This window comes from Struthio camelus, chromosome 3, assembly GCF_040807025.1.
Source record: "Struthio camelus isolate bStrCam1 chromosome 3, bStrCam1.hap1, whole genome shotgun sequence".
NCBI classification, from domain to species: domain Eukaryota; kingdom Metazoa; phylum Chordata; class Aves; order Struthioniformes; family Struthionidae; genus Struthio; species Struthio camelus.
In genome coordinates this window covers 140,830,386-140,854,194 of record NC_090944.1, presented here as the reverse complement: position 1 = coordinate 140,854,194, position 23,809 = coordinate 140,830,386, and the positions used below count along the sequence as shown (strand labels likewise).

Genomic DNA, 23,809 nt, shown 5'->3' with positions numbered 1-23,809 from the left:
GACAACCCCAGATGGCCAGAGCAAGGCGATAACTGTCTGTGAACACAGGTATATGTCCTGGGGCTCTGTTTATCCAGTGGGACTGTCTCCACTTTGATGTGTTATGGACATAAGTAAGAGCTTCATGACCAAATTTTCATCTGATAAGTTTGCTTTAAATTTTCCACTGTAGAAATTTAAAGGCCATATAGGCCAGCAATCTAGGAGTATTTCAGAGCGAACTCTATCCGTTTACTCTTCTGTGCTGTTGTTGCTATTCCTGAGTGAGCAGTGGGGACCGTGGTATCAGTATAAGGCACTTTAACCACCATTTGGCAGGTGCACACACTAAGGCTTGAACGAGGATAACTGTTTAGTAAAAATGTGCATGACCTCCTGAGTAACAGAGATATATTGGTGTAACTATCATGTAGACCAGGACACAACCACTTCACAGCAGCGTTGGGCAGATGAGGTTTATTACTATGTGCTTGCATCTCTAGCAGTAGATCAGAATACCATTGTGATAATGTTATGCATAAGCAAAACAAAAAGGCAGTCTTCAGTTAATTTACTATTTCAAGCAATATGAAGTACCTGGGACTCAAACTTGAGAGCGAAAGAGAGGAATTTTAGAAAACAATGAGAAATGTAAGGGGGGGGGGGGGAAAAACATGCAGGGTTCAGTTTAGCATCCCAGCTGTGTTCTGCAGGCGTCACAGCAAGTCTGGAGGACAGTTACATGTCTTTGTGGGTATTTGTGTGAAGCCCTCTCAAATATGTGGGAGAGCGTGCAAGAAAGCATGAAGGGCCATACCAGATTTTCAGATAGCATCATGAGCTGATTGCAAGTGGGAACAAACCTATCCATGCTAAATAAGAAATGACTGAGAGGTTGACAGAAGACAATGAGGGCCTAGCCTCTGTGATGGAGGAAAGGCTGGGGGAAGGTAGAGATTGGGTCAGGACAGGTGATATTTGCATTAACTTCTGAATGAATGTAAGCAGGGTAAGATTGCTTTTGTCAAGCACTGCCACATCATTTTCTCTGTCATTGAGACGTGAGATGTGGGTGGATAAAATCTGTATGATATCTTTTCTGCTACTATCTAAGGCCTAGTTGAGTTGGAGAAAATGGCGATATATGCATTATAGTCATGGTTTAAGTTGACAGGGCACAAGAAATGTCATGTGGGCCAACCTGTTTATTTAAATGGAAGGCAGCATATTAAAGATCAGTTCTGAAAGTGCAGAATTAAAGAGTTTAATAGCTTTTTGTGTGAGTGTGGCAACTTATATGGCAGAATCAGGGGAATGTTCTTTTTCCTGTTAAAGGAAAGCCATCTGTTTAATCCTTTTTTTGAGCGAGTGCTTTGTTGGGTAGGTTTCCTTTATGGGAAGGTCAGAGATGGGTTGGGTAGGTCAGAGGTGTTTGGAAAAGTTACTAATGAGGAATCAATAAGAGCTGTGAAAAATTCTAGTGTGAATGGTTCTTTAAACCAAAAAGATGACAAAATTGAGCTTCAAGAAAGCATTCTCTTTAAGAAATCCAGAAGAACAACTTGGGATATTTTTACAATTAAAAGAGCTTTCTGTCTCTTCTGCGTTTGCCCTGTCTTTGTGGGATCACCAAGAAAAGGCCCTGCACAGTTCCTGGCAAACCAATACTGAAATTTTGATTTTTAGATCAGTTGGAATTCTCACTGGAAGTTTAGTTCAAAGAGTTGTTTGCGTCACTTCAGTCCCTGGACTGTGCAATGTCTCTGTGCTTAATCAAACTTGTATGGTAGACTCAATATCAAGTTGGCATATAACTTCCTGCAATCTGCCAATCCAGAACTTTTTTAAAAGGCTCTGAATCAGATACTTTCACGACAACTTCTACCCCGTTAGCTAATGGACCGGTTTTGTGGTTTTTTTCTTTAAATCTGATCCCTCTCTGGCTCTATCTCTTGGTAATTGCACCAACATGCAGAATTAAGCTGTATACCATTTATACTAAACAATTAGCATGAGCGAAAACAAATGTGGATGTTTCATCGAGACCATATTGGAATTTTTAAATGTATTTGCATTTTTTTGTGCTCTTGTAGTTGTTCCAGGCAATTCCATGTGAATTATCATGTGTGTTTATATGTAGTATTCTTAATGAATTCAGGAAGAGTCAAAATAGGAGAAAACAGCAAGTAAAAATTGCAGCTATTGTATCGGGTCAGGAAGACCAAAAGACAGGTGTGCAGATTTGTGTAGCAGATAATTTGAGTCTTCTCTGTTACATTTTGTTTTACCTTTGTTTTTACAGGAAATAATGAAAAAAGTGTGCCACAACTCTTGATAAGCGACCTGAAATTTGAGAAGAAGTCATTAACTAAGCTCATGTTTTCTCCTGATCAAGAAAATCATCCATCAAAAGCACCAGTAAAATATGGTGAATTGATTGTATTGGGGTAAGTGACTTTTTTGGAACTGAGAAGTGAAGGTATAAGAGGAAGACTGTCCAGGTATACTTAAAGCAATTGACCTGCAGGTTGCTGTGAGAGGCAGTCCTACTACCTCTCACTTGAACCCCGTCTTCTGCTTTGTATCTAGTGAGTGTGCAAGCAGATGGTGAGTCGATCAACTTTTTCTGTTAGCTGATCTTATGCCAGGAAGGGAGCTGGAACGCATGGCCAAGGGAGGAAACGGAGGGACGGCTGCTGTTTTCAGTGGTAACCAGTGTTAGGCATAATGTGGTCTGTTGGAGAACTGCTCTGTGCCATGCAGACTTTTTTTGTGACAAAATGAGCATGGAGGTAGGGCTCTGAACTGTTGAGTAGACTTAAGTTTATTCGCAGCTCTTGCGTTCTTCCCAGGTAAGCCTTTCATGACAAAGATAGCCAATTTATGAGGGACTTCCAAAGTGATTTCAGTTGAGCCTAGACAGATGGCTAATGCGATAATGTAGAAAGAACATCCCAAAAATTTTAAAAAGAAAGGAGTTCTATAAAAACATGGCAGCAGCTAATGCTAGTACCAAAGTGCAAACAGAAAATTTTAATAAAACATTCTAGATGGCTTGGCCTGGTTATGCTGACATGCTCAAAATGAGGGTTTTCTGCTGGATTAACTTAAAATTTCAGAGGAAAGCTTCTGTATTTCTCACTGGTCTTTATTTCAATCAAAATTCTCTGAAATAATAGCTCTTCACCAGGCTTAGCGAGTAGGATCTTTCATTTATGGCATGAACAAACGATTTTAAGATAAAGCTACAAGTAAATGTATTAGCTTACTTGCTTTCATCTTCAGGGCCTGAGTCTCTTCCACTTGCTCGCAATAGCTTTGAGACTGATCTGGGTAGCATTCCCCATCCTACCAGCTTTGTGTGTATGCAGTAATTCTCTGGGCATGTCCCCATATTGTCTTTACAAATTCTCAGATTTAAATGGGTATAAGTAATTGGAAATCTGATTTTTCAATAGCATACTAATTAAGGAAGCTTTGTGCTTAGAACAGAAGGAAGTTCTTGTGGGCCTGCAACTCATGAGAAGGCAAGTAGTATGTGAAGACAAACTTCACTTTTTTTAATATCCTTTTCACAGGTACAATGGGTCTCTCCCAAATGGAGATAGAGGAAGAAGAAAAAGTAGGTTTGCTTTATTTAAAAGGCCCAAGGCAAACGGGGTGAAACCTAGCACTGTGCATATTGCCTGTACCCCTCAAGCAGCAAAGGTAAGCTTGACTTGTCTAGTGAAGTGTAGTTCTTCTAGTGCTGTCTAAAGAATTTAGTGGAATGAATACTGTTACACTGAGATGGAATGATGCGACGAGCATCAAGTCCTCTGGCTGTGAAAAGAATGGTTGGTATTTATCCCAGGTTTTTGATACCTTTCAGGGTTAGAGGAAACCATTCGGCAAAACAAGTCTGGTGCCCGGTCCTTACTGTGTCCAGAAAGATAGGATGTTTATTTCTAAAATATGAATGTTGAAGGCATAGGCTAGTCATGTAAAACGCTTTGTTTTATTTTTCTTCCAAACTCGATACAAACATGTATTAGACTTCCTGTTTTCACCCATTTGTGCTCTAGGGCTAGGTTTGTTTCATGTGCGGCTGACTTTGGAATGGTCCCTCACCAAAGCTCTGCATGCGCTTGCTACCCAAACGGGTGGGGGAGTTACCCAGAGATGAGCCTAGGTGGGTTTTGCACACTTTTATGTGGCTCATAATCAGAGTCACAGTTCTCATCAAGAAGCAGAGAAGTGAAGGCTTAAGCCTTGAGGGGAAATTGTATTTCATGTCAAACTGAGACTATTCTAACTAAGCTGTTACCAGGAAGATAATTCTCGCTATATTGTGGTGATTCAGGCACAGGGAAATGGAGTGTTTCTACTGAAATACCCTCACTGAAATCGTTGGAATTTGATGCTCAGTGGTTGTTTAGAGCTCTTCAGCATGATTGAAATCAGGCCCTTGAACAAATACCGCGGTGGTCTTTGACTCTCTGCATTCCTTGGCATTTAGGATTATTGATCCTTAAAAATTAGGGAATGGCATAAAATACTCAGTCCATAGCTAACTGAAGTTACTGTAACAGAATTACAGTTTTAGATCTGTGGAAAAAAAATATTTTTGCTAATTCTTCAGGCCTAGTGACAAGTGCTATTTAGAAGCACTTTATCAAATAGTATTTGCTCAATTACTAGCAACTAATTGGGGTTTTGCATATGAAGTACAGCACAAATCTCCAGAAGTAAAATCTAGCCTAACAAAACTGAAATTTAATTTTGCTTTGCTGCAACTTCTGCATCCTGTGTTGAGTTTCTCTGTTTTTTCCCTGTTTTTCCAGCAGTGCTTGTTATGTTTTGTCTGCACAGCTTGTTAATCATCACTGATTTTTTTTAGTATAAATTCAGACCCCTTCTCTAGAAGGAAGTCCATTAAGTTTTTGTCCTCCCTTTACTGTTGCAGAAGTTGAGGCCAAGGCCACGAAGGCTGCTGCATTCAGTTTCAGTCCTTGCGCTCGCTTTTTGTTCATCTTTTGTATCAAGGCCAACATCGCTTTGATCCTAAGCGTGACTAATATCTGTCTTGGTTAGGTGTATTTTGTTGCAGCATGTGGTAAAGAGACTGGTTTGGTCTGTTGCTGAACCAATCCTGCAGCTTTCTTTAGTGGGCAGGACTGTTTTTTTGTGAAGTTTTAACTACAGGTGTGTCACTAACAAGCATCTGACTTAATGCATCACTTGAGCATAGCAAAAGTCTGGTTATGTTGCCTACTTTGCTGTATTCAATATAGTTATTGTTAATGGGTTCACTAATATCTGGTGTTTTTTCCACAGGCAATAAGTAACAAGGACCAACACAGCATATCTTACACTTTGTCTCGGGCCCAGACAGTAGTAGTTGAATATACACATGACAGCAACACAGATATGTTCCAGGTATGTGAAGTAAATGATATATAAAAATGTATTCTGTTGTGCTATTTTCTGATATGCTCTCAACAGGCTTTTTCCCTCAGACCTGAAGATTTGCATATGTCACTTTCTGCACTTTACTTTTCACAGAAGTTTAATTCTGTTCATTCCCAAGGCCTCACATGAATAAGACCGTATATCTATGCATCTCCTTTAGGCTCCTCTGGTTAGAGGAGAAACCAGAGGAGGTGAAAGTTGTTTTTGTGACTAATGCACACGATTATGGTTCTGCCTTTAATTGCTGCTACGCAAGTCACTTAACCTGTCTCTATTCCCTTCTTGCAAAAGGAAGAATAAAGTGCACAGTGCTCTTAAATGCTGGAAGCCAAGTTCTAAATGCTTATGAAGGAATTTGGAATCAGTGAGTAGGAGGTGGGGTAGAAATGCAAAGTGAAATTAGAAAATAGCTTTTATGACAACTAATATGAAAAATAGGCACTAATATGAAAAATAGGCACTGACTCTTGAAAGCAAATCCAGAAATATGTCTGAAGCGCTGGGAAGCGTTGAGAGAGGAGACCCCATTCTGATGTGCTGTCAATTCAGAAGAACTTTGCTGCAGTTTCTGTACGTATGACAAGGAACCACAAACACGTTTGCAGCTGTGGTGTACACTCATCTCTTACTGTTTCCTGTTTTTTCTCAAAAGGAAGAGTTTTGTCTTTGGTTTTTTGAAGCGTGAGTTGTTCATTCTGATACCTGAACTGATCTAGCCTTGATTTTTTTGTTGTTGTAGCTAATTTATGACGAGAAATTTTGCTGTCACAGCTTTTAGTTGTGACGACGTTGTAGGACCTGAGGTAGGAGGTGTCGGTATGTGCTCAAGGAAGCTGCTATGCATTTGCATATACCTACAACAGAGCAGAAGGGCTGCAACAAACTAACCGCAGCATAAGCTATTGTTTGTGCAAATGTTCTTTCTCCAGGCATGCCGTGGCATGCATGCTGCGGCATGCATGCTGCTCAGAAATTGCCGATGGCAAACCATGTGTACTGATGGGTTGTCCTGCTCAAGAAATAATAGCAAAATACATTCTGACAATGCAGTTTCAGTCTCTCCAGCCTTTATCAAAAAGTACTTTGGGCTTAGGGTCTCCTGTATGAGTGGGCTTTAAACCTGGCTATGTGGATGTTTAGGACAGGGATAAAACTTCTCATTATGCTTTGAAAGGAAAATGACAATATAAACTAACTGGATGAGCAGTTGCACCTGTGCAATTCTGTTAAAATTGGTAGAGTTGTATGGGACTGCAAAACTCCTACCTTTCCGTACAACCAGGAAAGAGTGCATAGCACCTCTGCAGCCTGCCAGTTCTTAGATGCTGTATGGATGTTAGTCAGATGTTGTATTCCTGTTGTTCTGTGCACATTAATGTAAAAACCCCTGCCACAAACATCTTGTACCTGGTGTTTCCTGGTGGATTAACCGCTTTCCAGCCCCACTGGAGCTGGAGAGGCAACTGACGTGATCTGGGCAGTCTTTTCCTACACCTACGCCTCCACCTAGTCTGTCATTGTTCAAAATATTCTGGGCTTGCAAAGTGACCGAACGCCACTTTTCTTTCATCTAGCTGCTGTTTTCTAGCTGTCTTGGCATTGCTACGGCCAGTCCTGCTGACCTGAGTCTAACCTTTCTGATGAGAAGACTTTCAATGAAAAATCCTCTTGAATTTGGCTTAATTACCTCTTTTTATTTCTCCTTCCTTCAATTGCCTGTACTCAGGCTTCACAATAACCTTGATCAGATGGAGGCGGAATAACTCATCCATTCAGATTAGGCTTCAGCACCCCAAATTTAGATTGGGAGGGGAGGATGCTTCAGACTGGAATGTCCTTTTTTTTTTTTTTTCTTGGTCAGTTAAAATTTTTGGATTTGAACGTTACTTCACCCAAAGTCAAACTTCTAACGCTGTGGTTTTACTCTTTGCAGATTGGTCGGTCAACAGAGAGTCCTATAGACTTTGTTGTGACAGATACAGTTCCGGGAAGTCAGAGCAATTCAGATACGCAGTCCGTGCAGAGCACTATATCAAGGTTTGCTTGCAGAATCATATGTGAGCGGAACCCTCCTTTTACAGCGCGAATATATGCTGCAGGATTTGACTCCTCAAAAAACATCTTTCTTGGGGTAAGGGAACTTTCTTTTCCCAGGTTGATGCAGGTTCAGTCTTCAGCTATTTCATAACTCCAAACAAATTGAAATTTTCATTGATGTCATTTCTCTTAGGAGAAAGCTGCAAAGTGGAAGACATCAGATGGGCAGATGGACGGACTAACCACAAATGGAGTTCTTGTTATGCATCCCCGTAATGGATTTACTGAAGACTCCAAGCCAGGGGTATGGAGAGAGATATCTGTGTGTGGAAATGTGTTCAGCCTCCGTGAAACCAGATCAGCTCAGCAGAGGGGTAAAATGGTAAGAGGAGTAACCAACGGTCTGGGCAGCATGTTTAAAATGGGATACAGCCGTAAGCTAGGTAGCTTGGGCCTAGACAAGTGCTTCACTCTGTGCATATACTGCCTCTGCAGTTAGTTGCGCTGACTTTGTGTGCGAGTGTCTTCCTCCGTGTTGCTCAACCTGAATAACTGGCAGAATTTGGCTCTGAACTTGTACTTAACTGCAAATCTAGACTGCTCTCCTACACTGAGTGGCTTGTCTAGTATGCTCTTCTGCAAGCAGTGATGGTCGTGTGCTGGAAGAATATTTCCCGACTCTCCCTCTTAAGTTTATGCTTTTTCAGTTTTCCCATTTGTCCTATTATTATAGAATAATTAAGAATCAGAATCTATAGTGAAGAACAATTATAGTTTTACTGACACATGCCTCTATACCTGGGTGTCCATCTCCACCCTGACGTTCTGAGTTTTCCCCTTGTTTTTAAAGCAGGGCCTTCATTCCTGAGAGATGAGGTGATTGGTCTTGTATGACCTGGGACCTCTTAGCAAAAATAGATACAACACAAACACTTAAATAAGTGATGCATTTACCTAGGAATGCTGGCAGCTGCTTTTCTCTTCAGGGAGAGGAGGCTTATGTGTGCGTGTTTACAGATGTGCGTGAAGAAAACAGTTTGAAATATGGTGGACTAAACAAGACTGGCCCTGTGCTATTCCTCCTTGATGCAGTTCAGGTAGCATAGTTGGGAGCACTATTGGGGAGGAGTTGAAAGGAGGAATAAAGGTTGGATAGGAGCTTGCACCTTGAAATATTTTCTTTTTAAGAAGATGAATTTAAAAAAATTTTTTTAAATGGGGGGAGGAGCTGACACTGGATTTTATATGGAATGTTGTATAGGACACTCAGCATCAGTAGGTGCTTCGTACTTTTTGTCCAGACCTTCCAGGCAGGTTTTATTATTGAAGTGTCTCATGTCACCTAATATTGTAAGAGTAACATCTCGCTATTTTTCTCCCTCCCTCCCTGTCCTTCAAAAGGTTGAGAATGAAACGAACCAACTCCAAGATGGCTCTTTAATAGACCTCTGTGGAGCGACCTTGCTGTGGCGCACTGCAGAAGGCCTTTCACGCACTCCTACTGTCAAACACCTGGAGGCACTAAGACAAGAAATAAATGCAGCAAGACCCCAGTGTCCTGTAGGATTTAACACCTTGGCGTTTCCCAGCATGAAGAGAAAAGATGTTGTCGATGAAAAGCAACCGTGGGTGTATCTGAACTGTGGCCATGTCCACGGCTATCACAACTGGGGAAACAAAGAGGAGAGAGACGGCAAGGATCGAGAGTGTCCCATGTGCCGCTCTGTTGGCCCCTACGTGCCTCTGTGGCTTGGATGTGAAGCGGGATTTTATGTGGATGCAGGACCTCCAACTCATGCATTCAGCCCGTGCGGACATGTGTGCTCAGAAAAGACAACTGCATACTGGTCCCAAATTCCCCTTCCTCATGGTACTCACACGTTTCATGCAGCCTGTCCGTTCTGTGCACATCAGCTGGCTGGTGAGCAAGGTTACATCAGACTCATTTTCCAAGGACCTCTTGACTAACACATGTGTTATCAAGGACTGCAGTAACCTGATAAGCTAAGCGATTCTGATTTTTCAAGTCTTTCGTATTCTCTGGGCTTTGCTGGTTTGCATTAAGATGAAGAATTTTTGGTTTTTGTTACAACAGCTAAATCCCTCTCTATCAAGAAAAGTCTGGAAATTGAAAAAATGGGGGGGTTAAGGGGGGGAACTCGGGCTTCTTCAGGCAATGACTATTTCTGAAGAGGTGAAGGAAGTGCTGTCAAGTGAAATTCAATGCCTTCAGTTTAATGGTTTTGAATTATATGCCCATGATGTTTGAAAGTTGTTTCCTTCTTTTTGTATATGGAGGGTAAATAGTTCAAAGAACATTAGTTTACAGCTTGGATGCAAACATTGTAAAATATAACATGTATATTAACTCTTTTCTATTTATCTTTATTATTGGAAGTATCTAGAACGTTTAGAGTAGCATGGTCATAGTGTGTCACATCCAACAATTGGATGTGTAGAGTAGTTCTGGATGGAGACAGATATGAGACAGAAATGGTGGAAAAATCTTTTTTAATCTAAAATACTGAGTTCTTAGAATAGCTAAAATGCTTTTTAAACAAAGCTAATGCAAGTTACGATGGCATAAAGATGTGCTTTAACTATGTGGAAGGTAGCTAAGAAGGACTTTTTAAAATGTCTTTTTGGTAGGACTGTACTTAAGATCTGGGTATGAGAAAATATTTACCAGACTCTTTGAATATGCAACTTAGTCTAGATTAAGGATTTGTTTTCTCCCTTCATGCTAACACATCTCTTTATTTAACATTAGTGAAATTTATGAGGGGTTTTTCAATCGTAAACATTGGCAGACCTGAAAGACAAGGCTCATTTGTTCCTTGCTGTTTGGGGGGGGGGGGAGGGGGGGGAGAGGAGGTGGATGTGTGTGCCCACAGGTGTGGGGAGCAGGGACCAGCTTGAGAATCAGCCAGAAAGGTGACTTGTCTGTTGGATGTTTTGCGTTTCATCTGGCCCGTTGCAGCCTGGCAGGCTCAGGCACACAGGGGTCGCTGGCGTCATACGCTCGCCCGTATGACGCGAGCGCGGGTGCAAACACTCGTTTAGGCCACAGAAGGAACCCAGGTGAAGCCTGGCACCTAATGGGTGTGTTTGCCTGTGTCTGAGCATCACTGTGTAACTTGACACAACCAGCAGGGAAGAGCTCGAGTTGGGACTGAATTGGACTTGTAGACCTCGGTGTGGGAAGCTTGCATAAAGACATGCTGTGGTGGGCTCTCGCCGGTAGTCTCGCTCAGCACCACAGAACTGTTCCCCTTTCTCTACCCTTCCTTTCCCTTCTGTATCCACCAGAAAAGGCCAGTGCACTACATCCAGCTTTGCTGCTAACCCACCGTGCTTCATGGCAAATACACAACCTGATCTTTTTTAGGATTGAGTTGACCTTTTTTTAGCCAGCTTCATACCTTTTTTTTTTTCAAATATGTACTGAATAATCACGAGTAGCAAATTTCTGTACTTTATAGCTTAGCTTCAATTTTCCTTTTCAAAGCTGTTCTAAACTCTTCTTGGCTTTAAAGAGAGACCTGTGTTGCTTAGATGTCATGAATTATTTACTTTGACTGTCAATTGTTTCTCCATTTAAAAAGAAAAAGTTATATATATTGTTTGGTTCACTCAGGAAATGCATGTGTCAGGAAACCTGTATTATAAGTTCAGTTAGCTGTCATGTACACGTAACTGCTGTTACTCCCTTTTCATAGAAATATGACTGATTTTGACATTTTCCAGATTATATGCATTAAGTAATGAGACTTATGCAGCAAGAAACCCCTGTATTGTAGTTGTTCTAATCATTTTATTCAGACTATATTATACTGTAGTTTAATTTTTATTTGCAAATTAATTTATTCAACCTACGTGAGTAAACACTTTTCAAAAATAGAAATTCTGGGATTGTCTCTTGCTTTGTTGCCATTGTTCCTGAGAGATGGGAAATCTGGTTGGAGATGACGCTTTTGCCGTCACTTAAGGTGTCTGTTTTGCACATGTGGATTAAGGTAACAAACAAGTAATTGTGACGAGTTTGCATGTTGCCCTGGTCACAGATTGGAATGACTCCTTTCAGATATGGCCCCTTAATCTGTCTTACACTTAACCCTACATTAAGGCAAGATTCCTGTTCAAAAGAGAGAGTTCAATGACTTCCTCCCTGGGAAAGTTACAGATAATGAAAAGTAAGCCAAAACTTTAACCTAATGGCTCTCATAAAACTTAAAAAGAGCTCTTGATTTCATCTTCCACAAAGTCAGGATGACGTTTTTTTCTCTGGTCCTGATCTTCTTGACTATGAGGATATGAAAAATCAGAAGAGGAAATGATGAAACCCACACAGCAATATTTGTAATACAAAGATGAATTGTGGAAACAGATTGAGACCCGTACTGGAGTAAGCACTGCAAGCAATCTTCTCGCCCCGTACTGGGGACACAGCTGGACTCTGGGGCAGAGTTGGGGGCACAAACATCCAGCTGTAGAAGGGAAGGAGCAGAGGGGCTCATGCCCAATGCATAAGTGTCTCCAAGCTTCTGCCCTGTTCAGATGATACTTTTATGCTTTCATGATACTCAGTCGTCCCCCCCCCCCCCCCCCCGCCAACACCTCACTACAGAAGGAGGTGTAGTCTCAGCAGACCCAGCTGTTTCTCTGGGTTGTGTTATTATGTTAAGGTAACTTTCACAGAGCCCTGTGCTCTGCCACATGCTGTGGCTGCCTGTTGCATGCTTTTCTTGACCCAAGTTGGGTTTGCTAATCCTGTTTTTAAAGGAGTAGAATATGGACACTGGAGAGCCTGAGCCACTGCAAATCCCGCTATCAAAGGCAGGATAGCAGCTGTTGAGTAGATTGAGGAACACCTTCTGTAAAACATGCAAGCGAACTAAAAGCAGTAGCTTTGACTGTGGTTTCCTATTTGAGGCCCCTGGGCTTCTGTTCTTCAATAAACAATTTAAACTGAGGGTCTCATGCTCTGTAAAATGTAAAATGAATGTCAAATGAAGAGTAAAATGATCCCTTTGACATAAGCAGCTGACTAAAGCCTAAAGGCCTTTGGTTCTGAGCACAACAAATTGTGAGAGCTGAGGAAAGTGCATTTGTTAGCAAGAGGTGGAGCCTTGCTGGCCTTAAGACGATTACAATTCCACTTGTGGTGCCTGGCCTGAATCAGTCTCTTGTACCTGCAATAACCAGAGGCAAATGAGATCTGTGGCTTTAACCTGCTTTCAAGGGCTTGTTCAAATGGGAAGAGGCATTGATGGTGCAAGTGGCAAATGGCATGTGACCACTGCCTGGGAGATCACGGCAGGTATGTGGAATTGCTGCACGAATGCATGTGGAAGCGAAGCAAATATAGGCCACTTTCTAGCCTTAAAGTTTTGCGAAGATCAGAAATGTAACATCCTTTAACCAGTCTACGCAGAGTAGAGACGACTGAAAATCACCAAGTAGCTTTTTGTAATCAGCCTGTGCATCATGGTTGTCTTCTGTGCAGTTGTGTGATGTTTTTATGCAGGTTATTTAATGAGCTAATTTGCTTTTCAGCTGTAGGAAACTGCATGCCTTTAATATTGGAAAAAGGCAGCAGCTTGGCACAGCAGCTGGCTAACGAAGCCCTTTGGTTTCCAAAGCAGAAGCAGGGTGGCTGTTGGTGTGCTGACTCACAGCAGGACAGGAGCGTTTCAGGAGCGTTTCGACAGGGAGGGTGTTGGGGACTTTCCCTGTGAAGGCTGTGGGTAGCTCAGCATCTGCAGAGTGCTTCTTCCCTCTGCTGACTCAGCCATCGGTGTAAAGCAGTACCGTGCATGTGTGCTGTGGCTCTGAGACATGTGAATCTCACCCCAGCCACGGAGGTAAATTGTCTGTGCTAAACTCGTTATGCTTGCAAGAATGAGGCCTGTCACCTGGCAGGTGTAATGATGTGAGCCTTGTGAAGTAACCCAGGCAGCGCTCCTGTGTCTGCGGGCACTCTGCAGTCCCACAGTGACCCTGCTATTGCATATTTTTCTCTCTTTCTGAAGAGACACTTTCCAGGTCCAATTCTAGAGGTGCGTAGAGAGTTTTGCAGTATAAACCTACTGCAGTGACTACAGTTACCTGCCTGCACGCTGTCTTCCAAACTGGCTTAGGCCTAGCTGCTGCTGAATTAGAGCTCATTCCCGTTCTTAGTCTTACCTTGTGCAATCTGTGCTGCCTTTTCTGTAAAAGCACTAGTAAAGCTGGTCTGTTTTTAATTGTAGTAATAGGCTTTAACATCAAGGTGGTGATCTTCCTGGAAATGCCGCTTCTAAGGATTTGGCATGGGTACAGGCAAGGAGCTACGCACACAACCATGGATCCTGTGGAAAAGGTCTGCTGAAGGATCTGTGGGAGCTGAGATGGTTAACGCAACCTGTGGCAGGGGCTCTTTGGCGAGACTGGCCTGCTGCATGGGTAGGAGTGAGGCGGCCGGCTTCCAGGGCAATAGCCAGAGCTCAGCACTGTGTTTATTTGCAGTGAATAGCCCTGTGTCAGGCTGACTTCACAGGGGGGTATCCCACTGTAATGTGCCTGTGACGTGAGCCGGGGCGAAACACCTGGGCATGCCACTGCACAAGAAACAAGCGGGTGCTTCAGCTGTGCTGGATAGTACCGGTTGCTCATCTGGCCCCGTCTCCTCCCTGAAAGAAAAGGAGTGGCAGCTTCAGAGAGCTGTAGAAAGCGGTTGCGTTCCCCCATGACACCTCTGTTACAGCAGCCTTCAGGGCCTGCGAAGTCTGCGGTGTGCGGGAGGGCTGTGGCGAAGCCCAGGGCCAGGGCGGAGGCCAGGCGGTAGCACAGTCACTCTGGAATGGCATTAGTCATCCTCTGCAGCGCCTGAACCTTCATGCTCCTGCCTCGGTCCCTCCTGGACCTGCTGCTGCCCCTTCTTCTCTGCCTAGGGCCCCTCTTTGGCCTTGCAGCCACAGTTCCTCCTGCAGCCAGCAGGCAATTTTGCAGAAAAAGCTGGTGACTGGCCCTGTTTGTCTTGCCTGGTGCTACCTTGTGTGGGATCACATTAGGCATCAGATGAGGCTGCAGCACCTGAGGATGAGCTCGGGGGCGGGTGAGTAACTAGAGGCGAAGTGCCAGCTCTGGCAGCGAGGAGCTCCCTGCCCACTCCCTGGCTCCAGCCCTCCCCCAGGATCTCTGCGCATCGTGGCTGCTGTCACGCACAGCAACAGGGAAATGGTAACGGGGCTGGCAGGGGGAGGAAAAACAGGGCAAGTACAGATGATGGAGGCAGTATGAGAGTGATCCGGCGGAGGGGAGCGCTGGGAAACCACAGCCTGTGTTAAAAAGCGAAGTGAGAACCGGAACAGGAGTCAGCTGGGTCCAGGGAGAGCAGGGAAATGGGCCTTGCCACCTATCAGCTGGAAAAGCAGCTGGCACTTTGCTCACTGCAGTGCTTCTGCTCCGGAGTACGTGTGCCAGCCCTGCCTGCCGCGGGGTGCGTGCTGCTCATGTTGCACGCTTTGCCGCGTGCGGGTGTAACGCAGCAGCCTGGGGCAGCAACACCCAGTGTCGCGGGGTCACTGTACTGCTGAATGGAAGGGGGAGTACGTCGGGGTCCTGGTGTGGAAAAGGGGCCCCGGGAGCAAACCTGGCACCTGGACGGTAGAGCTGGGAGAGCTGACACAGTCGTCCTCTGGGTCTTGCCGCGTGTATTAATGCATCTGAAGTAGATCCAGGTCCGTCCAGCCCAGTGTTTGGTTTCCAGCTGTGGATATAAGTGTGCACCTGGAAGGAATAAGAAGAGGGCAGCACACGCTCAGCTCTCATGCACGTTGTGGCTTAGAGGTTTTTTTATTCTTGGGTTTTTCTTCCTTTAATCTAACCTTCCTGCCAGCTCAAGTCAGCTTCCGGTGCCTGAAATTTCGGCAGCGAGGAGCCTCGCACCTCGGCCATGCGCCATGAAGTGCCTCTTGCTTGTTTTGAACCTGCCACCTGGCAGCTTTGCTCTATGCTCAATTTCTTGTATTACAGAGGGCAGGGATTTACCATTTCCCATTCACCTTTCCATGCCCCTCGTGATTTTGCCGCTAGCTTTCCTTCCTTGTCCCGCTGCCCCTCTCGTGGAGCTGGCAGCAGGAAACGGGCACCAGCCCCCAAGCCGTCCTTGTCCGTGGTCTGTCGCGTTTGTCCAGTTACGCCGGAGGCGATGCGCTGAGCCGCGCGTGCAGACGTCAGCCCAGACTCCCTTTCAGCATCCCTGCTAAGGGGCCGGTAATACGGTGCAGAGGGGAGGGTGGGGGTTGAGACATCTCGCATCCTCTGCGCGGGTGTGAACAACCTCCCGAATCAAACAGGGAAGCACTTCCCTGCTGGCCCAGGCAGCTCCTGTGTGATTTGGCAAGAGCTGCAATATCGCAGTGTTTTTATTTTGAATGCTTTTGCTGATTTAGTGTCACCTCCGTGGAAACTAAACAGCTCTGGGGCAGCAGTAAATTATTAATCTGCTCCGATTTCCTTCCTCTGCCGTGTCTACACATACAATAACCAGCTCTGCACTGAGATCGCTAGGGAGATCTGCTGCCTCTCAGAAATATGACAGCAATGGGGTCTTTTGGAGTTGCCACTTGAATTCACACCAGGATCATCTATTTTTTCTCATCCTAGCGGGAAAGGTCTCAAAAAGACATCCCCTTCAAAGCACTTGCATGTGACTTTCTCCTGAGTCCCCATGCGTTGCATTAGCACGTGTGGTGCGGAGAGGGTAGATGGGAAACGCTATTTCACGTACTCGGACAACAGGCCAAAGTGCAGGACAGAGTTAAACCACCTGGGAAAGAGCTTCCTTAGGGGTATTCTTTACTAACAACACCCCAGATCATCTTGCCTGCATGTCTTATTTATAGCTTATTGTCTTTGTCCTTGCGTTTGTCTCAGCTTCGGCCAAAAAAAAAAAAAAAAAATTAAGCCAGTTTCACTTTTCTCCGCATTTCTTTCATCTGACGCTTTCTCAGTGGTGTTCACTGTGATTATGATTTTTAAGTGTTTCTATTGAAATATGTATTTCTTTAATGCATAGACAAATGCCAGCTGGACTCAAGCTTTGCAAAACTTTTTTGTTGTTGTTTCTCTGTGTGTGCCATTTATGCTTCAAGCCGGAGAGGGTTTCTCTTCGGTCTCTCCTGGATAACGCGAGCTGGAAAAGAACAAGGGAAAACAGATTGCTCTCCTGGGAAAGGGCCACGTGAAAGATCAGCCTTGTGGTACGCCCAGCGTTTCACCTTTGGGCCGAGGTGATCCAGCTTTCTCCCCCTAATCTTGCTCAAAAGCCACTGAGTCTCGGCAACCTCCCATGCCCCAGCCCTATGACAACTTTAAAATAACTTTTTAATATGACCACTTTACAAATGGATTTTACCTGTGCTGTTCCACTGGGCTGGTTTAGGACCTGAATTGACACAAAGCCTTTAGTGCTTCCATTCTCTCTTCTCTTCAGAACAACGTTTTTTGGCTGATCCCAAAAGATTTAAAAAAAAAAAAAAAAAAAAAGGACCAGTATCCTAAACTTGCTTAGATGCAAGGCTAAAAACTGCACTTTGCTGTCATGCGCTGGAGAAAACGAATTGAGTCAACTCATCCTTTCCCAAAAAGCATGCTTTTTTTTTTTCTGTAGTGTGGGAGGAGGAGAGAATTAGCTATTCAGTGGAACGAGGACAATTAAAAGCAAACGCAGCTTCCAGCAATGCCATCATCTGTTCTGCTAGCCCCGGGGAACGGGGAGAAAACCTGATTTTTAACTGGCCTGTTTCTGTCCCGTGCTTCCCGCCAGCACCGCAGGTGCCATGGGGCTCGGCGGGCGGGATGGAGAAGCAGCCGTGCCTGCTTTGGGAAGGGACGGTCCAGGTGTGCCTGGGCAAGCGGATGTCACCGAAAACATGAAATCCTGGCTCATGGGATGCAGGAAAAGCGGATTTGGGCCAGCTGTCGGGGGGGGGGGGGTTTGCCCATCCCCGAGACCGCAGCTCCGCCGTCACCCCGGGTGTTTTCACGGTGTTGCTCAGCGCTTCTGCGCGCGTCACTCTTTATCACTTGGAAATCTCACCCCGCCTGGGAAGCAGGAGGTGTGCGAGCGGGTTGGGGCAGCGATGAGTCAGGGCGCGCGTCGCGCTCCTCGGCGGCGGCCCGAGCAGCCGCAAGCGCCTTGGCAAAAGGCACCAAAAAAGGACGACGCTAGCCCTAAAACAAAAAAACCCACCGCAGCCCTGGCGTCCTTAAAACAACACTGCCAAATGCACAGTGTTTATACAGCAGAGTGTTTTTCATGCCGTGGAGGCCTGGGATTAGGGCTCCTCGTGACAGCACGAATATATTTATAGAGCGTGCATGTCTGCGTTTTGTTATATTTTTATCTTTATAGGCTAATGGTTAATAAAGCCAGGCTGTATTTATGTTTGTGCAGTGAAAGTATGTTGAATACTATCACGCAAGCGGCTTAGGCGATGCTGGCCCCAAACAATCTTCCAGAGTGTGATTTAGGGATTGATTCAAATTACAGGCGTATAAAAGTGAGATGCCAGAGATGGGCTTCCCCAGGCGGTCGGGTAAAGCCCGTTCCTCCGTGAAGGGAAGAGCAGCTGCAGAAGACTCCAACCTTGGGGGCGTTTAACTCAGGGCCCCGCTTTCCTCCCTGCTCCTTTGATTTTTGGTACTCCAAAAAACGGCAATGCATACAGCATGTTTGCTGTAGAAGCAGTTTCTAATCGACTTTGCTGTCCTCGCTCCGGTTTGCCAGCCAGCTGGTCCTTCCCATCGTGCACGGACACTGCCAGCAATCGCCTCCGCAGCAGAGCTGGCGGCTGGGCACCTCCGATCCCTGCATCGTGGGCTTGACTGATCGCGCGCCGTACTAAGTTTTTAATCACCGTGTCACCCCGTACTGAGTCAGGCCTCTTGCAAAACTCCATTGCAACTGCCTTTTATTGGCCAGACTTGTTATCTCGGAGAAGGAAAGCAGGTTTGTCAGGTGGGAGTTTCTCTTCTTCCGAAAAACCCCATGTTGATTGGCAGTGTGTTGCTGTCCTTTATCACACAAAGCTCAGATCAGCTTTCCCAATATTTTGCCCAGCATGGATGTTAGATGAGTTACTCCATAATTATAATTCTGGCTCTCTTCTGAGTACTGGCTCTTAGGATATCTGGAATTTCTGTGCTACTTCAAGGAAAGAAAGAAAAGAAAACAATAAGGTTTTTCAGATCTCATCAGCCAGTTGTTCAGGAGGTTTAGATGTGAGTTTCTTTGCATGAGCTGATTTAAAAATATATTGCTCAGCGGGTAATCATGGATCCAGGGAAGTCCTTCCCAGCATTAGTCTGTCCCATGGTAGGGTCAGCTCTGCCCAAACTCCGCTTGTTCATCTAACTCATCCTTTCAAACTCCGCAGTAAGGGAGGCTCTGCAAGCTCTCCAGGCCATCTGTTCCTCTGTTCAACCACCCGTGTAGAGCGACACTGCTCCTCACCTTGAACCTGAACCTCTCCAGAAGGAGAGATTTAGCACTTTACTACTTGCTCCCTCCCCAGAGGATGTGAAGGCAATAGGGGTTGTTTTTTTTCCCTCCCTCTCTCTAGCAGCCTTTTACGTAGTCAAAGGCTGTCAGCATGTCTCTTGTCAGCCTTTTCTTCTCTGCGCTAAAAAGTCCTTTTGATCTTTCCTGGCAGGTCGCGTTTTCCAGACCATGGTGGTTCTTGCTGCTGTTTCCTGACCTCTGTCTCTGGCCTTGCTGCATCTTCCTGCAGGCTCTCACTTTGCCTAGTAAAGCGAGCAGGTCCCTGCCTGTGCCCTGCATGCCACGCGCCCCTCCGAAGACCCTCGCTCACCTCCTCCAGTGGTGAAAAACAGCCCGACAGCTCTCGGATACATCACGGCTTTTTGCCTCTTGAGAAGCGTTTCCATTTTGGTTCCCTGAGCAATTGGGAGCCGGAGCCCACAGGGCAGATCTTCTGCAGAGAGTCCTTCTTTCAGGGTTATACCCACAAAGCAGGCGCTGATGGTGTCACCGCTGCGGCCGGGGTCAGGGCTGCGCGCCCTGAGGATGGAGGGAAGGCAACTTCCACCCTGAAAAGCGTTACGGGGAGGCTCCCTCCCTACAGGGGCTTTTGCCTTATCACTCTTCTCTATGCGTTTTCTGTACTTTCCCCCCGAGCATCCGCTCTTCCCCATGCTTTGGGAGACAGAGCCTGCATTCGGGAACCAGCAGTCTTGCACAGCTGGGCTGCTCCTAATGTTCCCTGTGACATTAACTAACTAATGAACGAAGCTACAACTTGTCAACTCCCACTCTAATAAAGTAGACTGAAGAGCAAGTTGAAAGACTTACCTACTGCTTTGGGGTTTTCTTGTTGTTGTGGGTTTTTGTTTTGTTTTGTTTTGTTTTGAAGAAAAAAATAGCAACCCAAAGCAAAACAGCTTTTGTAGTCTGAGCACTTGTGCAGAGTTTGAAAATAAAGATGCTACCGCTTTCTGCAAAAGGTATACCTGCATCTCCTCTCCCTAGATCAACAGCTTCCCCTGCCTGACGCTGAATGAGCTCATCCAGCAAACAGACCTAGAAGAAAAAAGGGAGGAAAGGCTCCTAACAAGCCTTAAAACTCCGATATTCAATTTATTAAAATTTAATGATGCGTTATTAATAATGAATGCAGCCAGGAAGATGGGGGAGAACTGCAGTATAATGGCCTCGAGATTTCTACTTAGCCAGATTTCTCTACAGAGCTGGGAAAGAAGGCAGCTTTCAAAAGGATGAAAAGGCTCCTCTGAGGGACAGATATGAGAAGCAGCCTGCGACAGCCTCTGTGGGTTGGGTGCATTGGTGGGAGAGTATTTTAAGTGTTTCTTTTCTTAAAAGCTGAATGGGGGGGGAGGGGGAGCGTGCATGTCTTGTAAGGAAAAGATGATTGTGAACGCCGTGGCCTTGAGTACAACACAGGGAATTGGGGTCATTTCCTAGCCGACAGTGATTTCCTGTGTCATATTAACTCTTTCTCACTGCGTCTCCCATCTCCCATGCAGCACGTTCGCAGACGTGCAGCCTCCCCGACCGGACCTCGGGGGCCGAAGTTCCCACGGTGGGGGCGGTCAGAGGCACCCCAAGCGTGATGAGCGTTACACCTTGCGGCCCACCTCTTAGCAATGCCGTCTAGACCGTTTCCTCCGGTGGCGGCACGGGCCGGTGTTATTCGAGTCAGATATAGCACATCTGTGCTTTCCTTGCTGCCAGGCCAGCTGTCTTATCAAAGAGAGAAATGGAGTTTGTTAGACATGACTTGTTTTCATAAGCCCATAGTGGTTGCTTCTAACCACTTTAGTATCACATGGGTCTTTCAAATTAATTAACGCTTGTGTTTGAACGTGCCCCTCGATATTGATAACAGGCTCTCTGATCCTGTGGGACCTCTCCTGTCCCCCGGAGGTTATAAAGTTATTGTCTTGCAGCCTTTTGATTAGCTTCTTGAAGGCTCCAGAGTAAATTTTGCTTGGCCCTGCTGACACTGAATTCCTCTAATCTAGCTTAACTATTGTTTAAGCTTTTCTTTTCCTCATCGGGCCTGTATTTCCTGTCTATGAAATGTGTTAATAAGCATCTGGATACCATTAACATATTCTGTGAGAAGAGAAGCAGAATAAATAGGAGAAATTGAAGGCAGAGCCGAAGCAGAAATAGATCCATGTTCCTTACGTTTGCATGAGGAACGACCTGCCGGAAAGGACATCTCTGCACCCCTCTCTCATGCTTGTGACACAGACCACTATGATTGATTAAGACTAGTCAGGTAGATACAGAAACGTTGTAGGGCACGGGAGCTGCCGCTTGATAATGAGAAATGCTACCACAGGATGCAGAAGGCATCAGAAAGAGCTTGGTGCGGTAGGAAACAGCCTGCAGCCTCCTCCAAAGCACCCGTCCCAAAACACATTCCCATTCTGGCTCTGAGAGCTGGGAATAAAAGGGAGCAGGTCAGAAGGGTGCTGATGGCGTTTCTCTTTGCTTTTCAGGACTGGGTGAATCCAGAGAGAGTACCTGAGGCTCCTTTGAACAGTCACCAGCAGATGGAGCAACCCAAGGCCTCAGCCACACCACAGTTTGCGGAGCCAACTGCTGTAGGTCTTTTAACAGAGGTCCTTTTTAATATGGTGCTAGCATCTTATTAAAATCAAGGGTTGAAAAATGTCGCTTAGATTTTGACATGCTACCTGCGAAGTATGACGCACTTTCTGTTATGTGTGGTTGTCAAGGTGAAGAAAGGAATTAGGGCGGATTTTTAATTACGGTAATCTGGAACTTTGATGCCAGTTGGAAGGGAAATACCATCCCAGATAAATAAAGAGGTGGTACAACGGCTGATCAGTCCTCTGGTGAGGAGCCAGGTCCTGCAAACGCAAGGAGACGTTGCAGGCTAGTTTCTGCCTCCTGCTTCTTTGACCTAGCTGCTCCTTTTCTATGGAGGCTTCTGCTGCTGGCAAGTGGGCGCGAGGAAACAAGAAAAGCCATGTATTGTCTGAAATCCAGGTACTCCTCATTTCTGGAAATTTAGGGAAAGGCTGCCATCTGCTGTAATACAAAGCAGCTGCTGGAGTTAAACTGACCTAAATCAAATCCTAACAACAGCCATGTTGAAGCCGGGATGAGCTCAGGATAGATACAAGGTAAGAGAAGCAAAGACAAAAATACGTGCTTAAAGACATGTGGCTGTTTTCCAAGCAGATCACTTGCCTAACAACACCTATTACCTATTCCTATAAAAACATACCTTAGAGGGAAAGAAACATCCTTGTGGCCCCGATCTGCTTTAATCCCTGATATTTCCAGTCGAGGGCAGAGACAGACCGAGCTCAAGAGAGGCTGAAAGGTATGTAGCACCCTTCAGAAAGCCAGGCTTTAAGAGAAAGAAAGTCTTAGGAGACTAACAGAGAGCCGCTTTCCCTGGCCCTCGGCTGCCCTCCGTAATTTAATCTAGATTTCCACAGTCCTCCCACAGCCTCTCTGCTGTTGCATTTGATGAGCTACTTTTTAATATGTATTCACCCTCTCACAGTAGGACAAAGTGATGAAGTACTGGTGCACTGTGATGGGGAGTTGAGGCCAGCGAGAGAAAGGAGAGATTTTTTTGGAGGTGCGTGTTCCCCCTTTTCAGCGGTATGGGTGTGATGCCCAAGACAGTGATGAGTTTGCTTGGCCACTGCTGCATTACATGGTTAGGATTGGTGCAGCTGTACCCTCAGCGGACCTTGCAACCTGGAGCAGAGCAAAATTCAGAAACATCCATCATTCAGGGCCCTTATCTCTTGTGCCTTGCAGGGCGACGGGAGAAAAATCTGTTCTGCACTGTGCAACAGAACTAGAATCGAGTCCATATCTCTGAAAGTCTCTGGCTAACATCCCAGCCATGGTACTGGCTTGCTTCTTCCCTTAGCCATTACCAGTTTGCTCTGTGTTTTTCTGTACGGGGTTTTGGTCTCACTTCCCCTCAGCACTTGCTTTGAAACCGCACGGTTTGGCTCACAAGGCGTCCCACAAACAAATTTCTGGTTTGCTTGAGTAAAGAAAGGCTGAGAGGCCAGAAAGGATCTTTCCAAGCCAACGAGTTAGCATGGAGAAAAGGTGCAAAGGTGGGACTAAAGGACAGGCAATGCTGACAGCCGGCTCACGCTGTAAAAACAAATTTACTGCCTGGCTTTGGGGTGGCATCTTTTAGGGGCGGGGTGCTTGTTCCTGAATTTCTTTAAGAATTAAACACTTTCACACTTGCTCTGAAGAAAAAGATGCACTTAGGAGATGGGTTCTTTCAAACGTTTGGATTGTGCGTTTTCTGTCTGCTTGTAAGGGAGAGGCAGGGACTGTGTCCGTCCCTTTGGCAGACCGTGCCTAATACACCGTGAATCTCAGTAACATCAAGATGTTTTGCTGTTCCTGGGATACCAACAGACGATGGTGGAAACAGTGTGCGTGTTTGGGGGGGAGGGGGGCTACCAGATGTGCCCTCAAGAAGATACCACCTCAAATGATGATCCTCCACCAAAAAAAAGCTTTTGAGGGAAAATAATTGATTTTGGCTGTGTTTTGTCAGACTAGCCAGGAGGTAAAAGAGCAATATTGTTGAAGGGATGGTCAAGACAGGATGGTGGGTCCTCAGATCCGAAAGGTGAAAGAGAGAAAGAGGCCACCAAAGGATTGGTCGCTATTCGTCAGTAAGAAAGGTGAAAACATCCACGGTGAGATGTGACAGAAAAAAGAAATGAGAGGGAAAGGAAATTCTTCAAGAGTCTCCGAAAGAGAAGCAGGATTAGAAGGGAGTCTACAGCC

General features: G+C 45.4%; 1 protein-coding gene and 1 long non-coding RNA gene across 6 annotated transcripts in view; one reads left to right on the top strand and one right to left on the bottom strand.

Annotated features, from left to right (window-relative positions):
• Window positions 1-11,371, top strand: part of PELI1 (pellino E3 ubiquitin protein ligase 1) — a 47,506-nt gene extending 36,135 nt beyond the window's left edge. For all 5 annotated transcript variants that reach the window (XM_068940645.1, XM_068940643.1, XM_068940646.1 and 2 more), the window contains 6 exons: window positions 2,282-2,426; window positions 3,558-3,687; window positions 5,296-5,397; window positions 7,364-7,561; window positions 7,661-7,849; window positions 8,869-11,371. In XM_068940645.1, the coding sequence (XP_068796746.1) occupies window positions 2,356-2,426; window positions 3,558-3,687; window positions 5,296-5,397; window positions 7,364-7,561; window positions 7,661-7,849; window positions 8,869-9,435 (1,257 nt within the window). In that variant the 5' untranslated portion in view covers window positions 2,282-2,355 and the 3' untranslated portion in view covers window positions 9,436-11,371. The remainder of the gene's footprint in view (window positions 1-2,281; window positions 2,427-3,557; window positions 3,688-5,295; window positions 5,398-7,363; window positions 7,562-7,660; window positions 7,850-8,868) is intronic.
• A 739-nt stretch (window positions 11,372-12,110) lies between these two features.
• LOC138066900 (uncharacterized) lies at window positions 12,111-21,727 on the bottom strand. The gene is made up of 3 exons (XR_011140578.1): window positions 15,336-21,727; window positions 15,108-15,237; window positions 12,111-14,138 (listed from the first exon to the last, which is right to left on the bottom strand). It is a non-coding gene; the product is annotated as an uncharacterized lncRNA (long non-coding RNA).
• Window positions 21,728-23,809: the final 2,082 nt, after the last annotated feature.